The sequence below is a fragment of the Esox lucius genome, chromosome 24 (assembly GCF_011004845.1).
Source record: "Esox lucius isolate fEsoLuc1 chromosome 24, fEsoLuc1.pri, whole genome shotgun sequence".
NCBI classification, from domain to species: Eukaryota; Metazoa; Chordata; class Actinopteri; order Esociformes; family Esocidae; genus Esox; species Esox lucius.
Window position 1 is genome coordinate 2,207,309 of NC_047592.1, and position 16,706 is coordinate 2,224,014.

The 16,706-nt window shown below is 38.7% G+C and overlaps 1 protein-coding gene and 1 long non-coding RNA gene across 2 annotated transcripts; both read right to left on the minus strand.

The window, feature by feature from the left end:
* Positions 1-5,517: 5,517 nt before the first annotated feature.
* LOC114830348 lies at positions 5,518-8,504 on the minus strand. Its single transcript, XR_004575436.1, has 4 exons — positions 8,458-8,504; positions 6,637-6,674; positions 6,491-6,544; positions 5,518-5,841 (listed from the first exon to the last, which is right to left on the minus strand). It is a non-coding gene; the product is annotated as an uncharacterized LOC114830348 (long non-coding RNA).
* A 163-nt stretch (positions 8,505-8,667) lies between these two features.
* On the minus strand, positions 8,668-16,005 carry LOC109615064 (Fc receptor-like protein 5). Its single transcript, XM_034290774.1, has 4 exons — positions 15,771-16,005; positions 9,383-9,628; positions 8,808-8,838; positions 8,668-8,683 (listed from the first exon to the last, which is right to left on the minus strand). The coding sequence occupies exons 1-4, from the start codon at positions 15,916-15,918 to the stop codon at positions 8,668-8,670; spliced, it is 441 nt and encodes a 146-aa protein (XP_034146665.1). The 5' UTR covers positions 15,919-16,005.
* Between the last annotated feature and the right edge of the window lie 701 nt (positions 16,006-16,706).

The following is a 16,706-nucleotide window of genomic DNA, read 5'->3' on the forward strand; positions in this document are numbered from 1 at the left end:
CAAAACACATTTTCTACTTTTTCTAATAAAAAAATTGTTTTCAATGAAGCAAGTTCTCACATCGCCTGCCTTTATTTTTCAAACGCAAGTCTGACATACCCATCCTAAAATTGTACGTTTATTAATTTTAAATATTTTTTATTTGGAGGGACAGCCTGTGGGGGATGGGGGGGACAGCATGTGTGGTGGGGGCGACACAGTGCTGTGATACAGTTTATTAATCTTTCATTTTTAGGCTAGACATGCTTCATGTCTAATCTTTTGTTACAGAGCATTCCATTACTTAGCATTACACAGTACATGATTAAATGATCTATTACATTTGGTTTGGTTCCAGTGAAGAAACCCACTGTAGTGTATCTGCAGGGGTATTTATGTGTGTTTGAAGTATGCAAACATATGAAACCACATTTTGTAACACAAATGCTACTCAAGAAGACTATAAAATGAGTAATCAATCCCTCTTCAAATGTCTATCCAACAGATGAGATCTGTGTAAATGAATTTAAAAAATTGAGGGAACAGATTAAAAATTGAGGGATTAAATTAGCCAGCCTTTCTCCCATGAGCCCCAAAGTGCTCTGTACTTACTATTACACCAATTACAACAGAACACTGCCACCTAGTGGACAAACAGGATACAACACAGAACCACTCCACTAGGCTTAGTATGTCAACCACAAATCTTTAAGCTGGTTTTCCAAAAGCGAAACCCAAATGTATTCTTTATTTTTCTTTATTTTTTAAAAATAAAATTACAAAAATGCAGCAGGCCTGAATCTATGGAGCCAAATTGAGCTCAAATGTATTGAATTTTAGAAAATGAAAACTTAACTGAAATATTTCATAGTATAAAAAAACGAATTAAATTCTATGAACATGTTTTATTCAAGAGTGGAAAATGTGTATGCTAAAATCTTTAAATTGATTTTCGCATCCGATCTTAAAATGTCTTCGTTCAAACACGTTTTTTCCACGTTCGCTTCTTATGATTACAATTTCTTCCCACCTTCGTTCGAGTCGTGTTTTCTCAAAACCAAGTTTTGAGCCTCTATTGGCGTGGAGGCGGGGCTTAATCTGGGCATTGAATTCTCGCACCCGATTAGCCGTGAATCACACCATTATGAGGTGAAAATCATAGCCTTTCCATGCACTGCTTTCCCAATGCAACCTGTGAAGATAGGTTTAACAATTTTATAAACTAGGCTTGCTATGTGCATGCTATGATTTTCACCTCATAATGGTGTGATTCACGCGGCTAATCTGGTGTGAGAATTCAATGCCCAGATTACGCCCAGCCTCCACGTCAATAGATGCTCAAAACTTGGTTTTGAGAAAACACGACTTGAACGAAGTTGGAAAGAAATTGTAATCATAAGAAGAAGCGAGCGTGGAAAAAAACGTGATGGAACAAAGACATTTTAAGATTGGACGTGAAAATCCATTTAATGATTTTAGCACACAACTTTTCCACTCTTGAATCTATTTTGTTCATGCAATTGAATAAAACATTTTCATACTATGAAATATTTCTTTTCTTACAGTGAATACATTTGAGCTCAATTTGGCTCCATATCAAATCCTAATACTAAGATTTCTTACATAAACATTTGATTTGGAAAAAGGCTGTTTATTTCAGGACTTTGAGGGCTGAACACCAAGTTTTCATGCTCTCCTAATTGGGACCTGATTTAGACCTTGGAAACTAGGTGGGTTTCGTACCTCCCATTTTAAACTGATGTGTAATATGTTGTTTATATGTGTGCAATTTATCAGTACAATCACTATAATACCTCAGATAGAAATACAATTCCATATGTAAATCATTCATCAAAGACATAACACTCTGGTTCTTGAAAGTGGTCATCAACAAACTCTTATTTCGATGTTCCGAAGCAGCTGTAACTTTTTGATGCAAAATATTTGAAATTTTAAAAAGCACAATTCAACCTCACATACAGTGGATATAAAAAGTCTACACACACCTGTTAAAATGCCAGGTTCTTGTGATGTAAAAGAATGAGACAAAGATAAATCATGTTAGAACTTTTTTCACCTTTAATGTGACCTATAACGTGAACAATTCAATTGAAAAACAAACTGAAATCTTTGAGGGCAAAAAATAAAAAACTCACAACAACCTGGTTGCATAAGTGTGCACAGCCTTAAACTAATACTTTGTTGAAGCACCTTTTGATTTTATTACAGCACTCTTGACATGACAATATCTGCCCACTCTTCTTTGCAAAAGCGATTGCAAGGACATCTCCTGTGCACAACCCTCTTCAGATCACCCCACAGATGTTCAATTGGATTCAGGTCTGGGCTCTGGCTGGGCCATTCCAAAATGTTAATCTTCTTCTGGTGAAGCCATGCTTTGGTGGATTTGTATGTGTGCTTAGGGTCGTTGTTGTGCTGAAAGGTGAACTTCCTCTTCAGCTTTCTAACGGACGCCTGAAGGTTTTGTGCCACAATTGCCTGGTATTTGGAACTGTTCATAATTCCCTCCACCCTGACTAAGGCGCCGGTTCCAGCTGAAGAAAAACAGCCCCAAAGCATGATGCTGCCACCACCATGCTTCACTGTGGGTATGGTTTTCTTTGGGTGATGTGCATTGTTGTTTTTGCGCCAAACATACCTTTTGGAATTATGGCCCAAAAGTTCAACCTTGGTTTCATCAGACCATAACATATTTTACCACATGCTTTTGGGGGACTTGGTGTTTGTTTTTGCAAACTTCAGCCGGGCTTGGATATTTTTCTTTGTAAGAAAAGGCTTCCGTCTTGCCACCCTACCCCATAGCCCATTCATATGAAGAATACAGGAGATTGTTGTCACATGTAGCACACAGCCAGTACTTGCCAGAAATTCCTGCAGTTCCATGGTTACTTTTTAAATGTAATCGATTACAGTTACAACTTACCTGTCCACATTTGTGATCTGTAAAGTACATTTTTGATTACTCAAATTCAGTAACGTAATCGGATAACTTGTGATCACTAAGCTACAAAAAATGTGTAACTACTGTACATGTAGTTACTAAAAACTTGAGAATTTGATTGACAGCTGTGTATTTTGCTAATATAGACATACATGCAAAAATGATTTGCTCTTCGTCCCTCGTGCTGAAGTAACTAATCTGTGTTGGTTATGTAGGATAAACATGCCTGCCCATGGAAATCAAAAGCCCATCCAACATGTTTGTTATAGCGGCCTGCACACATAGGGGGACTTGGAGGAAAACGCCCCCCCCCCTTAAGGGTTATGGGTTATCGGTATTTTCTGACTCAAAAAAGCAAGGTTTGGTCAAAATTTTTATATGAACATTTATGAATTTTTTATGAATTTATTTTTGGCAAGAATGATTTTATTTTATTGCAATTCAACCAAATGCCAAATTATGTAAATGGGGGGTTTTACCCCACTATTGGGTCAAAATGGGGTAAAATGCCCCCTGGATAGAATGGATTACATTATATAAATGTAATCTATACTGCTGAAAATAACTCAACCCTTGATAGCAGTAACTCAACCCTTGATAGCAGTAACTCAACCCTTGATAGCAGTAACTCAACCCTTGATAGCAGTAACTCAACCCTTGATAGCAGTAACTCAACTCTTGATAGCAGTATTTAAGTGACTTATCCAATTTTAACTGTGATATTGCACATTCCAGTATCCGAAGGCAAAATGTACAACATTTATTACAATTTCAAATAACTTTTGATAACAATTTTTTTATATTTTGTTAACTGTGCAGAATTATTAAGTTAAAAACATTAAATCAGTAATATTGAACAATTCATTCAATATCAGTGCCAATTGACTATTATACTATAAGACTATTACATTTTATGTTAATATATTCTCAGTAAACTAGCTATTAAACTAAAACTACTTATTAGGCTATATCTTGAACTTTTGTTTTTATAATTTTGTTATATTATACCAATATATTCTCTGGGATAAAATCCCCCCAGGGCCCAATTTTGCCCCAAACATGATCACCACAAAAAAACATGATTGCTATAAAAAGTATTATAATTTTTTTCTCTGAAAAAGTGGACTCCTCAGCCAAAGGCCTTCCTACTGACATATAAAAAATCAGTGTAGATGTCTAACTTCATCACATCACATTACAATGTTTTCTAAATTATAAAAAATAAGATCAATTTGTCAAAATCATTTTTGTGGAATTACTTGATCAGTTGAGATGAGTCAATCCACATTTTCTAGATGAACAATAATAGTGGCAACTAAGGAATGTGTAAATAAAATATGCCTTCCTTTTGTGTTTTTTTTTGTGGAGAATTACAAAAGAGGGGCATTAAACCACAAGCCACCCTATCTGTACTGAGGCAGATGTTAATCCATCTGCGTCGTCTGTAAAGCACCTTGGGTCAACTCCTGTTGTTTTTAAATGTGCTATAAAAATTAGAAGTGACTTGACTTTACACCAAGTGGGATATTGGTTACTTTTCTCTCACACAAACACACACAGCTCGCGCGCGGAGAGGGCGGGTCTTCTGCCTACAGGACTGGCAACTAGTGTATCTGGGAGAACTGCACTGCTGATGTTACTGCGTGTCTGAGTCTCCATAGCAGGGCAACGATGACGTTGAGTGACAACGTAATTCTGATTGAATACTTCTCCACTTTGTCTCTTGAAACTATTTTAGTTTGATTATTTCTCATGTCAGTCCGAGCTTGTGAAAATGTAGAGCAGGCATTAGAGTCCTGTGTGTACGAAATACGGGGAAAATCGCATCCTGTATTGACTCTTTAAGGGGCAGTGCATTTTATTTTTCAATACGGGACGATCCCGTATTATACGGGACGGGTGGCAACCCTATTCCAAACACACATTTTCTCCATAAATAACGTGATTAATTCCATATAATGTTTTATCTTGAAGGCAGCGCCATTACAGCTATCTAACAAACAGTTGCCTAATTTTCAAAATTATTTCCTGTCTGTGTTGTCCGTGCGTTTGACAAATAAACCATGAAACTTAAAATATTGCCAATAACACGAGGTAGGCCTATCGCCTATCATTGTTCTGAGAAAGATGCGTCGAGTAGATAACTAATAACATTTAAATGGGTCGGCTAATATTATACACTATGTTTTCACCAATTAAACTAGCGCTTCTTCAGTCACTAAATTGGTTATGTTCGCCCACTTTCGTTCGCATTATGGTCACGCGCAATTATTTTTTAGTTCATATAACAATGTTTTTTAAACGTTAAACAAAAAACTTGGGACATGTCAAAATTATTTCGCGCACCTACTCTTTTTCATTTACGGAAGAGGATTAGGGCCACTGGTGAAAAAATGAATTGAGTTCTGACTTTATTCTCAGAATTCTGAGTTTGAAGTCAGAATTCTGAGAATAAAGTCAGAACTCAATTCATTTTTTCACCAGTGGCCCTAATCCTCTTCCGTATTTAATTGAAGTAATCAAAAAGTTTTTTGTTTTTTTTTCAAAATTATCTGTAATCCGATTACAATATTGGTAATATTACTGTTTTTCTGTACTCCCCAACTCTGTCCATAATGTATGCTGTCACCATTCACAACCAGACGGGTCTGGGTGTTGGACCACTGTTGTAAATAAAGACACTGTTTTATAATTCCTCCAACAGGCTTGACTGAGCCCCAGTCCGTTGTCACACCTACACAACGTTTCACAGCTGCTGTGTCTTCAGAGAAAGTGCGTAGGTGTGGATGCAGATGAAGGGCCAGAAGAACTGAGAAGATGGTTGGGAGGGTTGTGGTTGACTACCATGTCTGAAGAGTGAGTGATTTTCCAACCACCACCGCGACCTTGCCTCTGTGCCTCTGCTCATTGGACATAATAAACAGGGTAAAGAGGTAAAGAGGAGAGGTGAGTGAGACAGAGAGAATGGTAACCACAGAAGATGAACATATTGGTTCCCATACAAGCAAAGACAGTCTTTCAAAGGCAGACTATATAACAATATGTATGTCTGTGCGTGTGGGGTGTGTGTGTGTGTGAGAGTGTGTGTGTCTCTGTGCAAGACATTTGCAGCTGGACTGACAAGTTTGCACATTTTTGTTTAGCTTGTTTTTGTTTTGTTTAGCGTGAGAGTAAATGGAGAGAGTAATATTGTGGTACAGAGTTAGAGGACTGTAAATGAAGATAACTAACTACTACTCTGAATAATCTGTTGTAATCTTCTCACAGCTACTGAGGCAAGTTGAAGAGAAGTTCAGTGGTGAGCCTGTTGACTGCCTAGTTACAGACCTGAACTCAACAGGGATACTCAACTGGTCCAACAGTACAAATGTTTACTGCCTTGGACAAGTACTCCCTAACCTGTATCTCTGTCTAATATAAAATTATCATTGTAGATACTAGACCCTGACCTGTATCTCTGTCTAATGTAATATTATCACTATAAATACTAGACTTTGATCTGTATCTCTGTCTAATATAATATTATCATAATTGATACTAGACTCTGACCTGTATCTCTGTCTGTCTTTACTGTTGAGTGTTACAGCTCTGGAAGGACCTTCCCTAAAATAAAAACATCAGAATTAAAACAAAGCTTTTTCATGACACCCTTGACTACAAAGAGATGAGGGCAGAATCATGTCCATTACTTCTACCTCTCCTCTGGTTCTGTGGTCTCTTCTCTGTGTCACGTCTGTTCTTGGATGAGGGGAAAATACAGAGGAAGTAAGAAAGAGAACATAAAACATTTAGAAAATTTATAATTACCATAATAATAATCTATTTGGTAAAACACAGTATTACATTACCATAATAATAATGTGTTTGGTAAAATACAGTATTACATTACCATAATAATAATGTGTTTGGTATAATACAGTATTACCTTACCATAATAATAATGTGTTTGGGTGTAATACAGTGTTACATTACCATAAAAATAATGTGTTTGGGTGTAATACAGTGTTACATTACCATAATAATAATGTGTTTGGGTGTATTCCAGTATACATTACCATAATATTAATGTGTTTGGGTGTAATACAGTAATACATTACCATAATAATAATGTGTTTGGCTGTATTCCAGTATACATTACCATAATAATAATGTGTTTGGGTGTAATACAGTGTTACATTACCATAAAAATAATGTGTTTGGGTGTAATACAGTGTTACATTACCATAATAATAATGTGTTTGGGTGTATTCCAGTATACATTACCATAATAATAATGTGTTTGGGTGTAATACAGTAATACATTACCATAATAATAATGTGTTTGGCTGTATTCCAGTATACATTACCATAATAATAATGTGTTTGGGTGTAATACAGTAATACATTACCATAATAATAATGTGTTTGGGTGTATTCCAGTATTACAGTGCCATAATAATAACATTGCACTATTAAAATAAGTTAATAATTAGAAAGCAGCATTCCATTCATTCGGACTGCATTTCAAAAGTGAGGAATTCATGTACTTCCTTGGCGACAATTGATGAACACATTCCTAAAGTCCGGAACTCAGATCAGTGCGAAAGTAACTTTATCAATCACGTATCAACCAATCTGCTAAAAGAGTAGTGACCTTGAAACTTCTCAGCTGTTTCATGGAGCCTATTTCAACTAAACTACTAAAGGAGCTACTTCCTGTTCTTGCCCCTCCCATGTTAAATATAATGAATGAGTGACTGATTGAGTGACTGATTGAGTGACTGATTGATATTACCTGTGTTGGTGGAGGTCTTTATAAAATACATTTGATTGACTGTTTGATATTACCTGTGTTGGTGGAGGTCTTTATAAAATACATTTGATTGACTGATTGATATTACATGTGTTGGTGGGGGTCTTTATAAAATACATTAGATTGACTGATTGATATTACCTGTGTTGGTGGAGGTCTTTATAAAATACATTAGATTGACTGATTGATATTACCTGTGTTGGTGGAGGTCTTTATAAAATACATTTGATTGACTGATTGATATTACCTGTGTTGGTGGAGGTCTTTATAAAATACATTTGATTGACTGTTTGATATTACCTGTGTTGGTGGAGGTCTTTATAAAATACATTTGATTGACTGATTGATATTACCTGTGTTGGTGGAGGTCTTTATAAAATACATTAGATTGACTGATTGATATTACCTGTGTTGGTGGAGGTCTTTATAAAATACATTTGATTGACTGATTGATATTACCTGTGTTGGTGGAGGTCTTTATAAAATACACTTGATTGACTGATTGATATTACCAGTGTTGGTGGAGGTCTTTATAAAATACATTTGATTGACTGATTGATATTACCTGTGTTGGTGGAGGTCCTTATAAAATACATTTGATTGACTGATTGATATTACCTGTGTTGGTGGAGGTCTTTATAAAATACATTTGATTGACTGATTGATATTACCTGTGTTGGTGGAGGTCTTTATAAAATACACTTGATTGACTGATTGATATTACCTGTGTTGGTGGAGGTCCTTATTTCAGAGTAGACTGGATCAGCTCTTGGAGGCTTCGCTGTGGGAGACGAGACAACAGTTCAATTACTATGCAGTGTCCACGCAGTGTATCCATGACAATATAGTGTGTGTGTGTGATTACCTGTCCTATCGGGTTCGAGGCCCTGTAGAATTCTAACGTCAGAATAAGTTACTTCTCTGGGATCAGATGTTACATCTTTGTTCCTCTTGCGGTACCAGAACAGGACCAGTAGAATGACCAGAGAGATGGAGACACCAGCCACCAGCCCAGAGACAGAGAGAGGGAGGAGGAGAGATGGAGGGGAGGGGGGAGTAAAGGGAGAGGGGGGAGTAAAGGGAGAGGGGGGTGAGGGGGTAGCACCTTGAAAAGTGAAAAGACAATCAGCCATTAGGAAAGGACACAAGCTGGCAGTACTGATCAAGCTGTATTGATTTGGATATTGACAGATATTACTGCTGTATTTATCAGAAAGCATCACTTCTCAACATGGGGACAGTGTAGGTGGTCACAGATGAAGTCATCCTGCTCTCTAGTGATTCTCCTGGTTCATATTCTCACCTGTCACAGTCATCCATCTATCTGGTGATTCTCCTAGTTCATATTCTCACCTGTCACAGTCATCCATCTATGTGGTGATTCTCCTAGTTCATATTCTCCCCTGTCACAGTCATCCATCTATCTGGTGATTCTCCTAGTTCATATTCTCACCTGTCACACTCATCCATCTATCTGGTGATTCTCCTAGTTCATATTCTCACCTGTCACAGTCATCCATCTATCTGGTGATTCTCCTAGTTCATATTCTCATCTGTCACAGTCATCCATCTATCTGGTGATTCTCCTAGTTCATATTCTCACCTGTCACAGTCATCCATCTGGTGATTCTCCTAGTTCATATTCTCACCTGTCACAGTCATCCAGCTCTCTGGTGATCTTCCTAGTTCAGGGTGTCTACAGCTGTAAAGTCCTTCATCTGACTGTGATACTGCAGGGATGGTCATCACTCCTGTAGACTCAGTCCTGATGAGGGATCCATCTTTGTAGAAATCAGCTGTGAGGTCAGAGGGAGTTTTCTTGTATCTGCAGTTCAGAGTCACAGAATGTCCCTCAGTCACAGGAAGGGGGGGGCTCTCCAGGATCACATGACCACCTGTACAACACAGGAGCAGGTAGATCATATAGAGTAAATACCTTTTTGTTTACAATCTAACAACATAATATTGCCTTCGCATTACCTATACTAGACCAAGGTTTAATGATTATGTCAAATATTTGAAACACAGCCAATGTCTAGTATTTTATTAGGTTCCCATCTACTCTTTCTGAGGTCCAAACGTATAAAGTCTGTATTCAAGCAATTTCATAAATGATGGAATAACTATGGAGTTAAAGTGCCGACATTCAGCTTTCAATTGTGTTTTTCATCCATATTGGATTGGACCTTACAGAACAGGAAGCCACAGTGATGCAGCGGAGTCCCTGTAAGACCAGGATTCATACGACTCATGGATGAGACTGGGCTTCATATATTTCATGGATGAGCCCAGGGTTCATATGACTCATGGATGAGACTGGGGTTCATATAATTCATGGATGAGACTGGGTTTCATATGATTCATGGATGGCTCATAGATGAGCCCTGGGTTCATATGACTCATGGATGAGTACAGGGTTCACTTGACTCATGGATGAGCCCAGAGTTCATATGACTCATGGATGAGACTGGGGTTCATATGACTCATGGATGAGACGGGTTCATATGACTCATGGATGAGACTGGGGTTCATATGACTCATGGATGGACACAGGGTTCACTTGACTCATGGATGACTCATGGATGAACCTGGGGTTCATATGACTCATGGATGATCCATGGATGAGTGTGGTGGTCCCACACAGGGGCAGTGCAGTTGGCTTCACCATTTGGGTTTGGGGGGTTTGAAAGCACATATACTGAGTTGTCAAGTAACACAATACAGTGTCTAGGGCTCATGAGAGCTCAGTCGAGGCAGGAGATTTTTCTTCTTTGAACAATTTTCCCTCAATCAAAGGATGGGTTTGGCTCATATTTTGAGTTTAAGATTGAGCTGATGTGCAGGGGAACTTGCGTGCGCTGCAGGATTTTAATCCATGACAGTGTAATGTGTTAATAATGGTTTTCTTTGAGACTGTGGTCCCAGCACTCTTGAGGTCATTGACCAGGTCCTGTGGTGTAGTTCTGGGCTGATCCCTCACCTTCCTCATGATCATTGATGCCCCACGAGTTGAGATCTTGCATGGAGCGCCAGACAGAGGGAGATTGACCATCATCTTGAACTTCTTCCATTTTCTAATAATTGCTCCTTCTCACCAAGCTGCTTGCCTATTGTCCTGTAGCCCATCCCAGCCTTGTGCAGGTCTACAGTTTTATCCCTGATGTCCTTACACAGCTCTCTGGTCTTGGCCATTGTGGAGAGGTTGGAGTCGGTTTGATTGAGTGTGTGGACAGGTGTCTTTTTTACAGATAACGAGTTCAAACAGGTGCAGTTAATACAGGTAATGAGTGGAGAACAGGAGAGCTTCTTAAAGAAAAACTAACAGGTCTGTGAGAGCCGGAATTTTTACTGGTTGGTAGGTGATCAAATACTTATGTCATGCAATATAATGCAAAAAATAATTATTTAAAAATCATACAATGTGATTTTCTGGATTTTTGTTTTAGATTTCGTCTCTCACAGTTGAAGTGGACCTATGATGCCGATACATGCTTTGTAAGTAGGAAAACCAGCAAAATCAGCAGTGTATCAAATACTTGTTCTCCCCACTGTAAAGGCGACATTGGGCAGGCACCCAGGGTGGCGTCTTACCCGGGTGGGACAAGGCGCCCAAACTAAATTATTTGGAATGGTGACATTTGTGTGATCAGTTTTTCTATACTCATTTGCATGTCACGTAAATGATATCATGTCACCCTGTGTGACTGTGGGTCAATTAACCTTGTCGGAGTAGGTGCCCTGATTCTAGTTTGTGAGTTAGGCAGATTACAGCCTGGGAAGGTCTCTCACTCAGAAGTAGGAGATGTGAAGGTCTCTCACTCAGAAGTAGGAGATGTGAAGGTCTCTCACTCAGAAGTAGGAGATGGGAAGGTCTCTCACTCAGAAGTAAGAGATGGGAAGGTCTCTCACTCAGAAGTAGGAGATGGGAAGGTCTCTCACTCAGAAGTAGGAGATGGGAAGGTCTCTCACTCAGAAGTAGGAGATGTGAAGGTCTCTCACTCAGAAGTAAGAGATGGGAAGGTCTCTCACTCAGAAGTAGGAGATGGGAAGGTCTCTCACTCAGAAGTAGGAGATGGGAAGGTCTCTCACTCAGAAGTAGGAGATGGGAAGGTCTCTCACTCAGAAGTAAGAGATGGGAAGGTCTCTCACTCAGAAGTAGGAGATGGCAAGCTCTCTCACTCAGAAGTAGGAGATGGGAAGGTCTCTCACTCAGAAGTAAGAGATGGGAAGGTCTCTCACTCAGAAGTAGGAGATGGGAAGGTCTCTCACTCAGAAGTAGGAGATGGGAAGGTCTCTCACTCAGAAGTAGGAGATGGAAAGGTCTCTCACTCAGAAGTAGGAAAGTTCTCCCCACTGGAAGTTTGAGGTAGGTGCCCTGATTCTAGTTTGTGAGTTAGGCAGATTACAGCCTGGGAAGGTCTCTCACTCAGAAGTAGGAGATGGCAAGGTCTCTCACTCAGAAGTAAGAGATGGGAAGGTCTCTCACTCAGAAGTAGGAGATGGGAAGGTCTCTCACTCAGAAGTAGGAGATGGGAAGGTCTCTCACTCAGAAGTAGGAGATGGGAAGGTCTCTCACTTAGAAGTAGGAGATGGGAAGGTCTCTCACTCAGAAGTAAGAGATGGGAAGGTCTCTCACTCAGAAGTAGGAGATGGGAAGGTCTCTCACTCAGAAGTAGGAGATGGAAAGTTCTCCCCACTGGAAGTTTGAGGTAGGGGGAGCGAGGTAATCTATCAAGTATCGCACCTCTAACTTTGTACAGTACTAATGCAATTAGTAAAATCATTCACATTACGAAATTTTACCAAATAAACCACAATTCATTCGTATTAATCTGAATATATAGTTTCACAAACATATTGCTTTGTGCGAAATCGTTAATAATATGAAACTAGTCTGCATACCACCAAGTTGAATTAGTTTTGTCTTCAATCTAGGTTGACAATGTGGGGAGATGGGTAATGTATTGGTCGAGTACCAAATCAACACAAATGGATGAAAACGATCTAAGCCATTAGGTGTCCAGTTTAGAAAAAAAGAGGAAAGGAGAAATTTGCAAAAGATAATTGTATGCAGCTACAGTGCCTTGCGAAAGTACCTTGAACTTTTTGACCTTTTGCCACATTTCGGGCCTCAAACCTAAAGAAAGAAAACTGTAATTTTTTGTGAAGAATCAACTACAAGTGGGACACAATTATGAAGTGGAACGAAATTCATTGGATATTTCAAACCTTTTTAACAAATAAAAAACTGAAAAATTGGGCGTGCAAAATTATTCAGCCCCTTTACTTTCAGTGCAGCAAACTCTCTCCAGAAGTTCAGTGAGGATCTCTGAATGATCCAATGTTGACCTAAATGACTAATGATGATAAATAGAATCCACCTGTGTGTAATCAAGTCTCTGTATAAATGCACCTGCTCTGTGATAGTCTCAGAGGTCCGTTTAGGCGCAGAGAGCATCATGAAGAACAGGGAACACACCAGGAAGGTCCGAGATACTGTTGTCGAGAAGTTTAAAGCCAGAATTGGATACAAAAAGATTTCCCAAGCTTTAAACATCCCAAGGAGCACTGTACAAGCGATAATATTGAAATGGAAGGAGTATCAGACCACTGCCAATCTACGAAGACATGGCCGTCCCTCTAAACTTTCAGCTCATACAAGGAGAAGACTGATCAGAGATGCAGCCAAGAGGCCCATGATCACTCTGGATGAACTGCAGAGATCTACAGCTGAGGTGGGAGACTCTGTCCATAGGACAACAATCAGTCGTATACTGCACAAATCTGGCCTTTATGGAAGAGTGGCAAGAAGAAAGCCATTTCTTAAAGATATCCATACAAAGTGTCGTTTAAAGTTTGCCACAAGCCACCTGGGAGACACACCAAACATGTGGAAGAAGGTGCTCTGGTCAGATGAAACCAAAATCGAACTTTTTGGCAACAATGCAAAACATTATGTTTGGGGTTAAAGCAACACAGCTCATCACCCTGAACACACCATCCCCACTGTCAAACATGGTGGTGGCAGCATCATGGTTTGGGCCTGCTTTTCTTCAGCAGGGACAGGGAAGATGGTTAAAATTGATGGGAAGATGGATGGAGCCAAATACAAGACCATTCTGGAAGAAAACCTGATGGAGTCTGCAAAAGACTTGAGACTGGGACGGAGATTAGTCTTCCAACAAGACAATGATCCAAAACATAAAGCAAAATCTACAATGCAATGGTCCACAAATAAACATATCCAGGTGTTAGAATGGCCAAGTCAAAGTCCAGACCTGAATCCAATCGAGAATCTGTGGAAAGAACTGAAAACTGCTGTTCACAAACGCTCTCCATCCAACCTCAATGAGCTTGAGCTGTTTTACAAGGAGGAATGGGCAAAGATTTCAGTCTCTATGTGCAAAACTGATAGAAACATACCCCAAGCGACTTACAGCTGTAATCGCAGCAAAAGGTGGCACTACAAAGTATTAACTTAAGGGGGCTGAATAATTTTGCACGCCCAATTTTTCAGTTTTTTATTTGTTAAAAAGGTTTGAAATATCCAATACATTTCGTTCCACTTCATGATTGTGTCCCACTTGTTGATTCTTCACAAAAAATTACAGTTTTATATCTTTATGTTTGAAGCCTGAAATGTGGCAAAAGGTCGAAAAGTTCAAGGAGGGGCGAATACTTTCGCAAGGCACTGTATGTCATCTCTCTGGCCAGGATGAGGAGCCATCTAAGCTTTGTGCAATTTAGTTTTGTTTGTTTATTTTTTGTGTACAATTGGGTAAAAGAATGAAAATTCGATTATCTTTGTATTTGTATTTATATAATACAATTTGTTTCTATTTGACTTTTTTTCTACTATTTGATATTTATGAGTCTAGTATATATTTTAATATTTATATGGGGGGCACTGAACGGGGGATTCGCCCAGGTAGCCATATGAGTTAGAACCACCACTGACCAGGGTGCCAGTGATTGTGGAAGGAAACTATGTGAAATACGAACATATTTATTATGTTTTAGTGAACATTTGTTAACATTGTAACGGTTCCAGCCTGAGGGGACCGTTCCACTTCATGTTTTCTGTTTGTCCTTGACTTGTCTTGTCCTTGTATGTTCTTTCCTGTTCTTGTTTAAGTTTATCTGTATATTCCTTTCACCTGTGTTTAGCCCCCACCTGTTTCTGTTCTCCTCGTTAGTCTGTGTATTTAGTTCCGCCGTTTTCTCCTTGTCCTTGTTTGGTCATTGTGCTGGTCTGCGTGTCATGTTTTACGTACTCCTGAGTATTTTGTAGTGCCTCGCACGCCGCTTTGCTTTCTTTGTTTTTGTTTATTAAAAAGGAAACACACCGACATTCTGCGCCTGCTTCCGTCTCCCTTTCCAAAACGTGACAAACATACTGTGTACTGTTATGTTAGTAGATGGTGATTATTAACATGCCATGTACTGTGATGTTAGTAGATGGTGATTATTAACATGCCATGTACTGTGATGTTTGTAGATGGTGATTATTAACATTCAATGTACTGTGATGTTAGTAGATGGTGATTATTAACATGCCATGTACTGTGATGTTTGTAGATGGTGATTATTAACATTCCATGTACTGTGATGTTAGTAGATGGTGATAATTAACATACCATGTACCGTGATGTTAGTAGATGGTGATTTTTAACATACCATGTACTGTGATGTTAGTAGATGGTGATTATTAACATACCATATACTGTGATGTTAGTAGAGGGTGATTATTAACATTCAATGTACTGTGATGTTAGTAGATGGTGATTATTAACATGCCATGTACTGTGATGTTTGTAGATGGTGATTATTAACATTCCATGTACTGTGATGTTAGTAGATGGTGATAATTAACATACCATGTACCGTGATGTTAGTAGATGGTGATTTTTAACATACCATGTACTGTGATGTTAGTAGATGGTGATTATTAACATACCATATACTGTGATGTTAGTAGAGGGTGATTATTAACATACCATGTACTGTGATGTTAGTAGAGGGTGATTATTAACATACCATGTACTGTGATGTTCACAGTATTGCTGTATTCTCCAGTGTCTGACTCACACCAATACTCTCCACTGTCAAATGGTTTGAGTGGATTAATTAAATAGTTGGAACCATTATTTGACACTGATTCAACTCCAGACTCTGAAGGCTTCATTGTGTTCCTCTCCAGTCTCCATCCAGTTGAGTTCCCCTGAACCTCACAGCTCAGTGAAACAGACTCATATTCAAAGAACTGAGATCTGTTAAGAGTCAATTTGGCATGAGGGTCTGCTGAACAAATGAATGGAAAATGATTTTGGGAGACACAATATTATGATGTCAATGTACACATACAGCAAAAGTGCAGTAAAATATGCAATAATTTTAATAAAAACAATATACTGTTATTACCATTTCATTGTTAGAAAAGAGGCATTGTGCTCTAAATAAGTGTTTTCATATTATTATTTTATTCTTAAAGAGACGTTTTCTTTCAACAGTTATACTAATTAATTGTGATGAGCACCATGTCTGCTGAACCTGGATTAACCCTACAGGGATCAGAGAGAAGCCCTTCGGCGTTTGGCTCAAACTGTTTTAATGTAATTATGGGAACATTTTAAAGACTGGGGTTTAGAAAAGATATGATACTAACCGTCACTTACAGCCAGTCGTGAGATGAACATTACTGAAACACAAAGAGAAGGGGAAGTAGGAGGAGGAGGAGGAAGAGGAGGAAGAGGAAGAAGAGAAAGGTGAGTATTTACTCTCTCATAGGAGCTAAGGCTAACATAATGGATACATTACCAAAACACCTACCAAAGGACTAACAAACAGTGGATAAAAAAAGTCTATGCACTCCTGTTAAAATGCCAGGTTTTTGTGATGTAAAAGAATGAGACAAAGATATATCATGTCATAACTTTTTCCACTTTTAATGTGACCTATAGAGTGAAACATTCA

Bases quoted from the DNA above. Each gene is read 5' to 3' on its own strand.
- LOC109615064 (XM_034290774.1), bottom strand. From the start codon at position 15,918: ATGAAGCCTTCAGAGTCTGGAGTTGAATCAGTGTCAAATAATGGTTCC. The intron at 9,629-15,770 runs GTATGTTAATAA...TGTGTTGTACAG, and splicing joins TGTGAACATCACAGTACATG to GTGGTCATGTGATCCTGGAG. The intron at 8,839-9,382 runs GTGAGAATATGA...TCACTTTTCAAG, and splicing joins GAGCTGGATGACTGTGACAG to GTGCTACCCCCTCACCCCCC.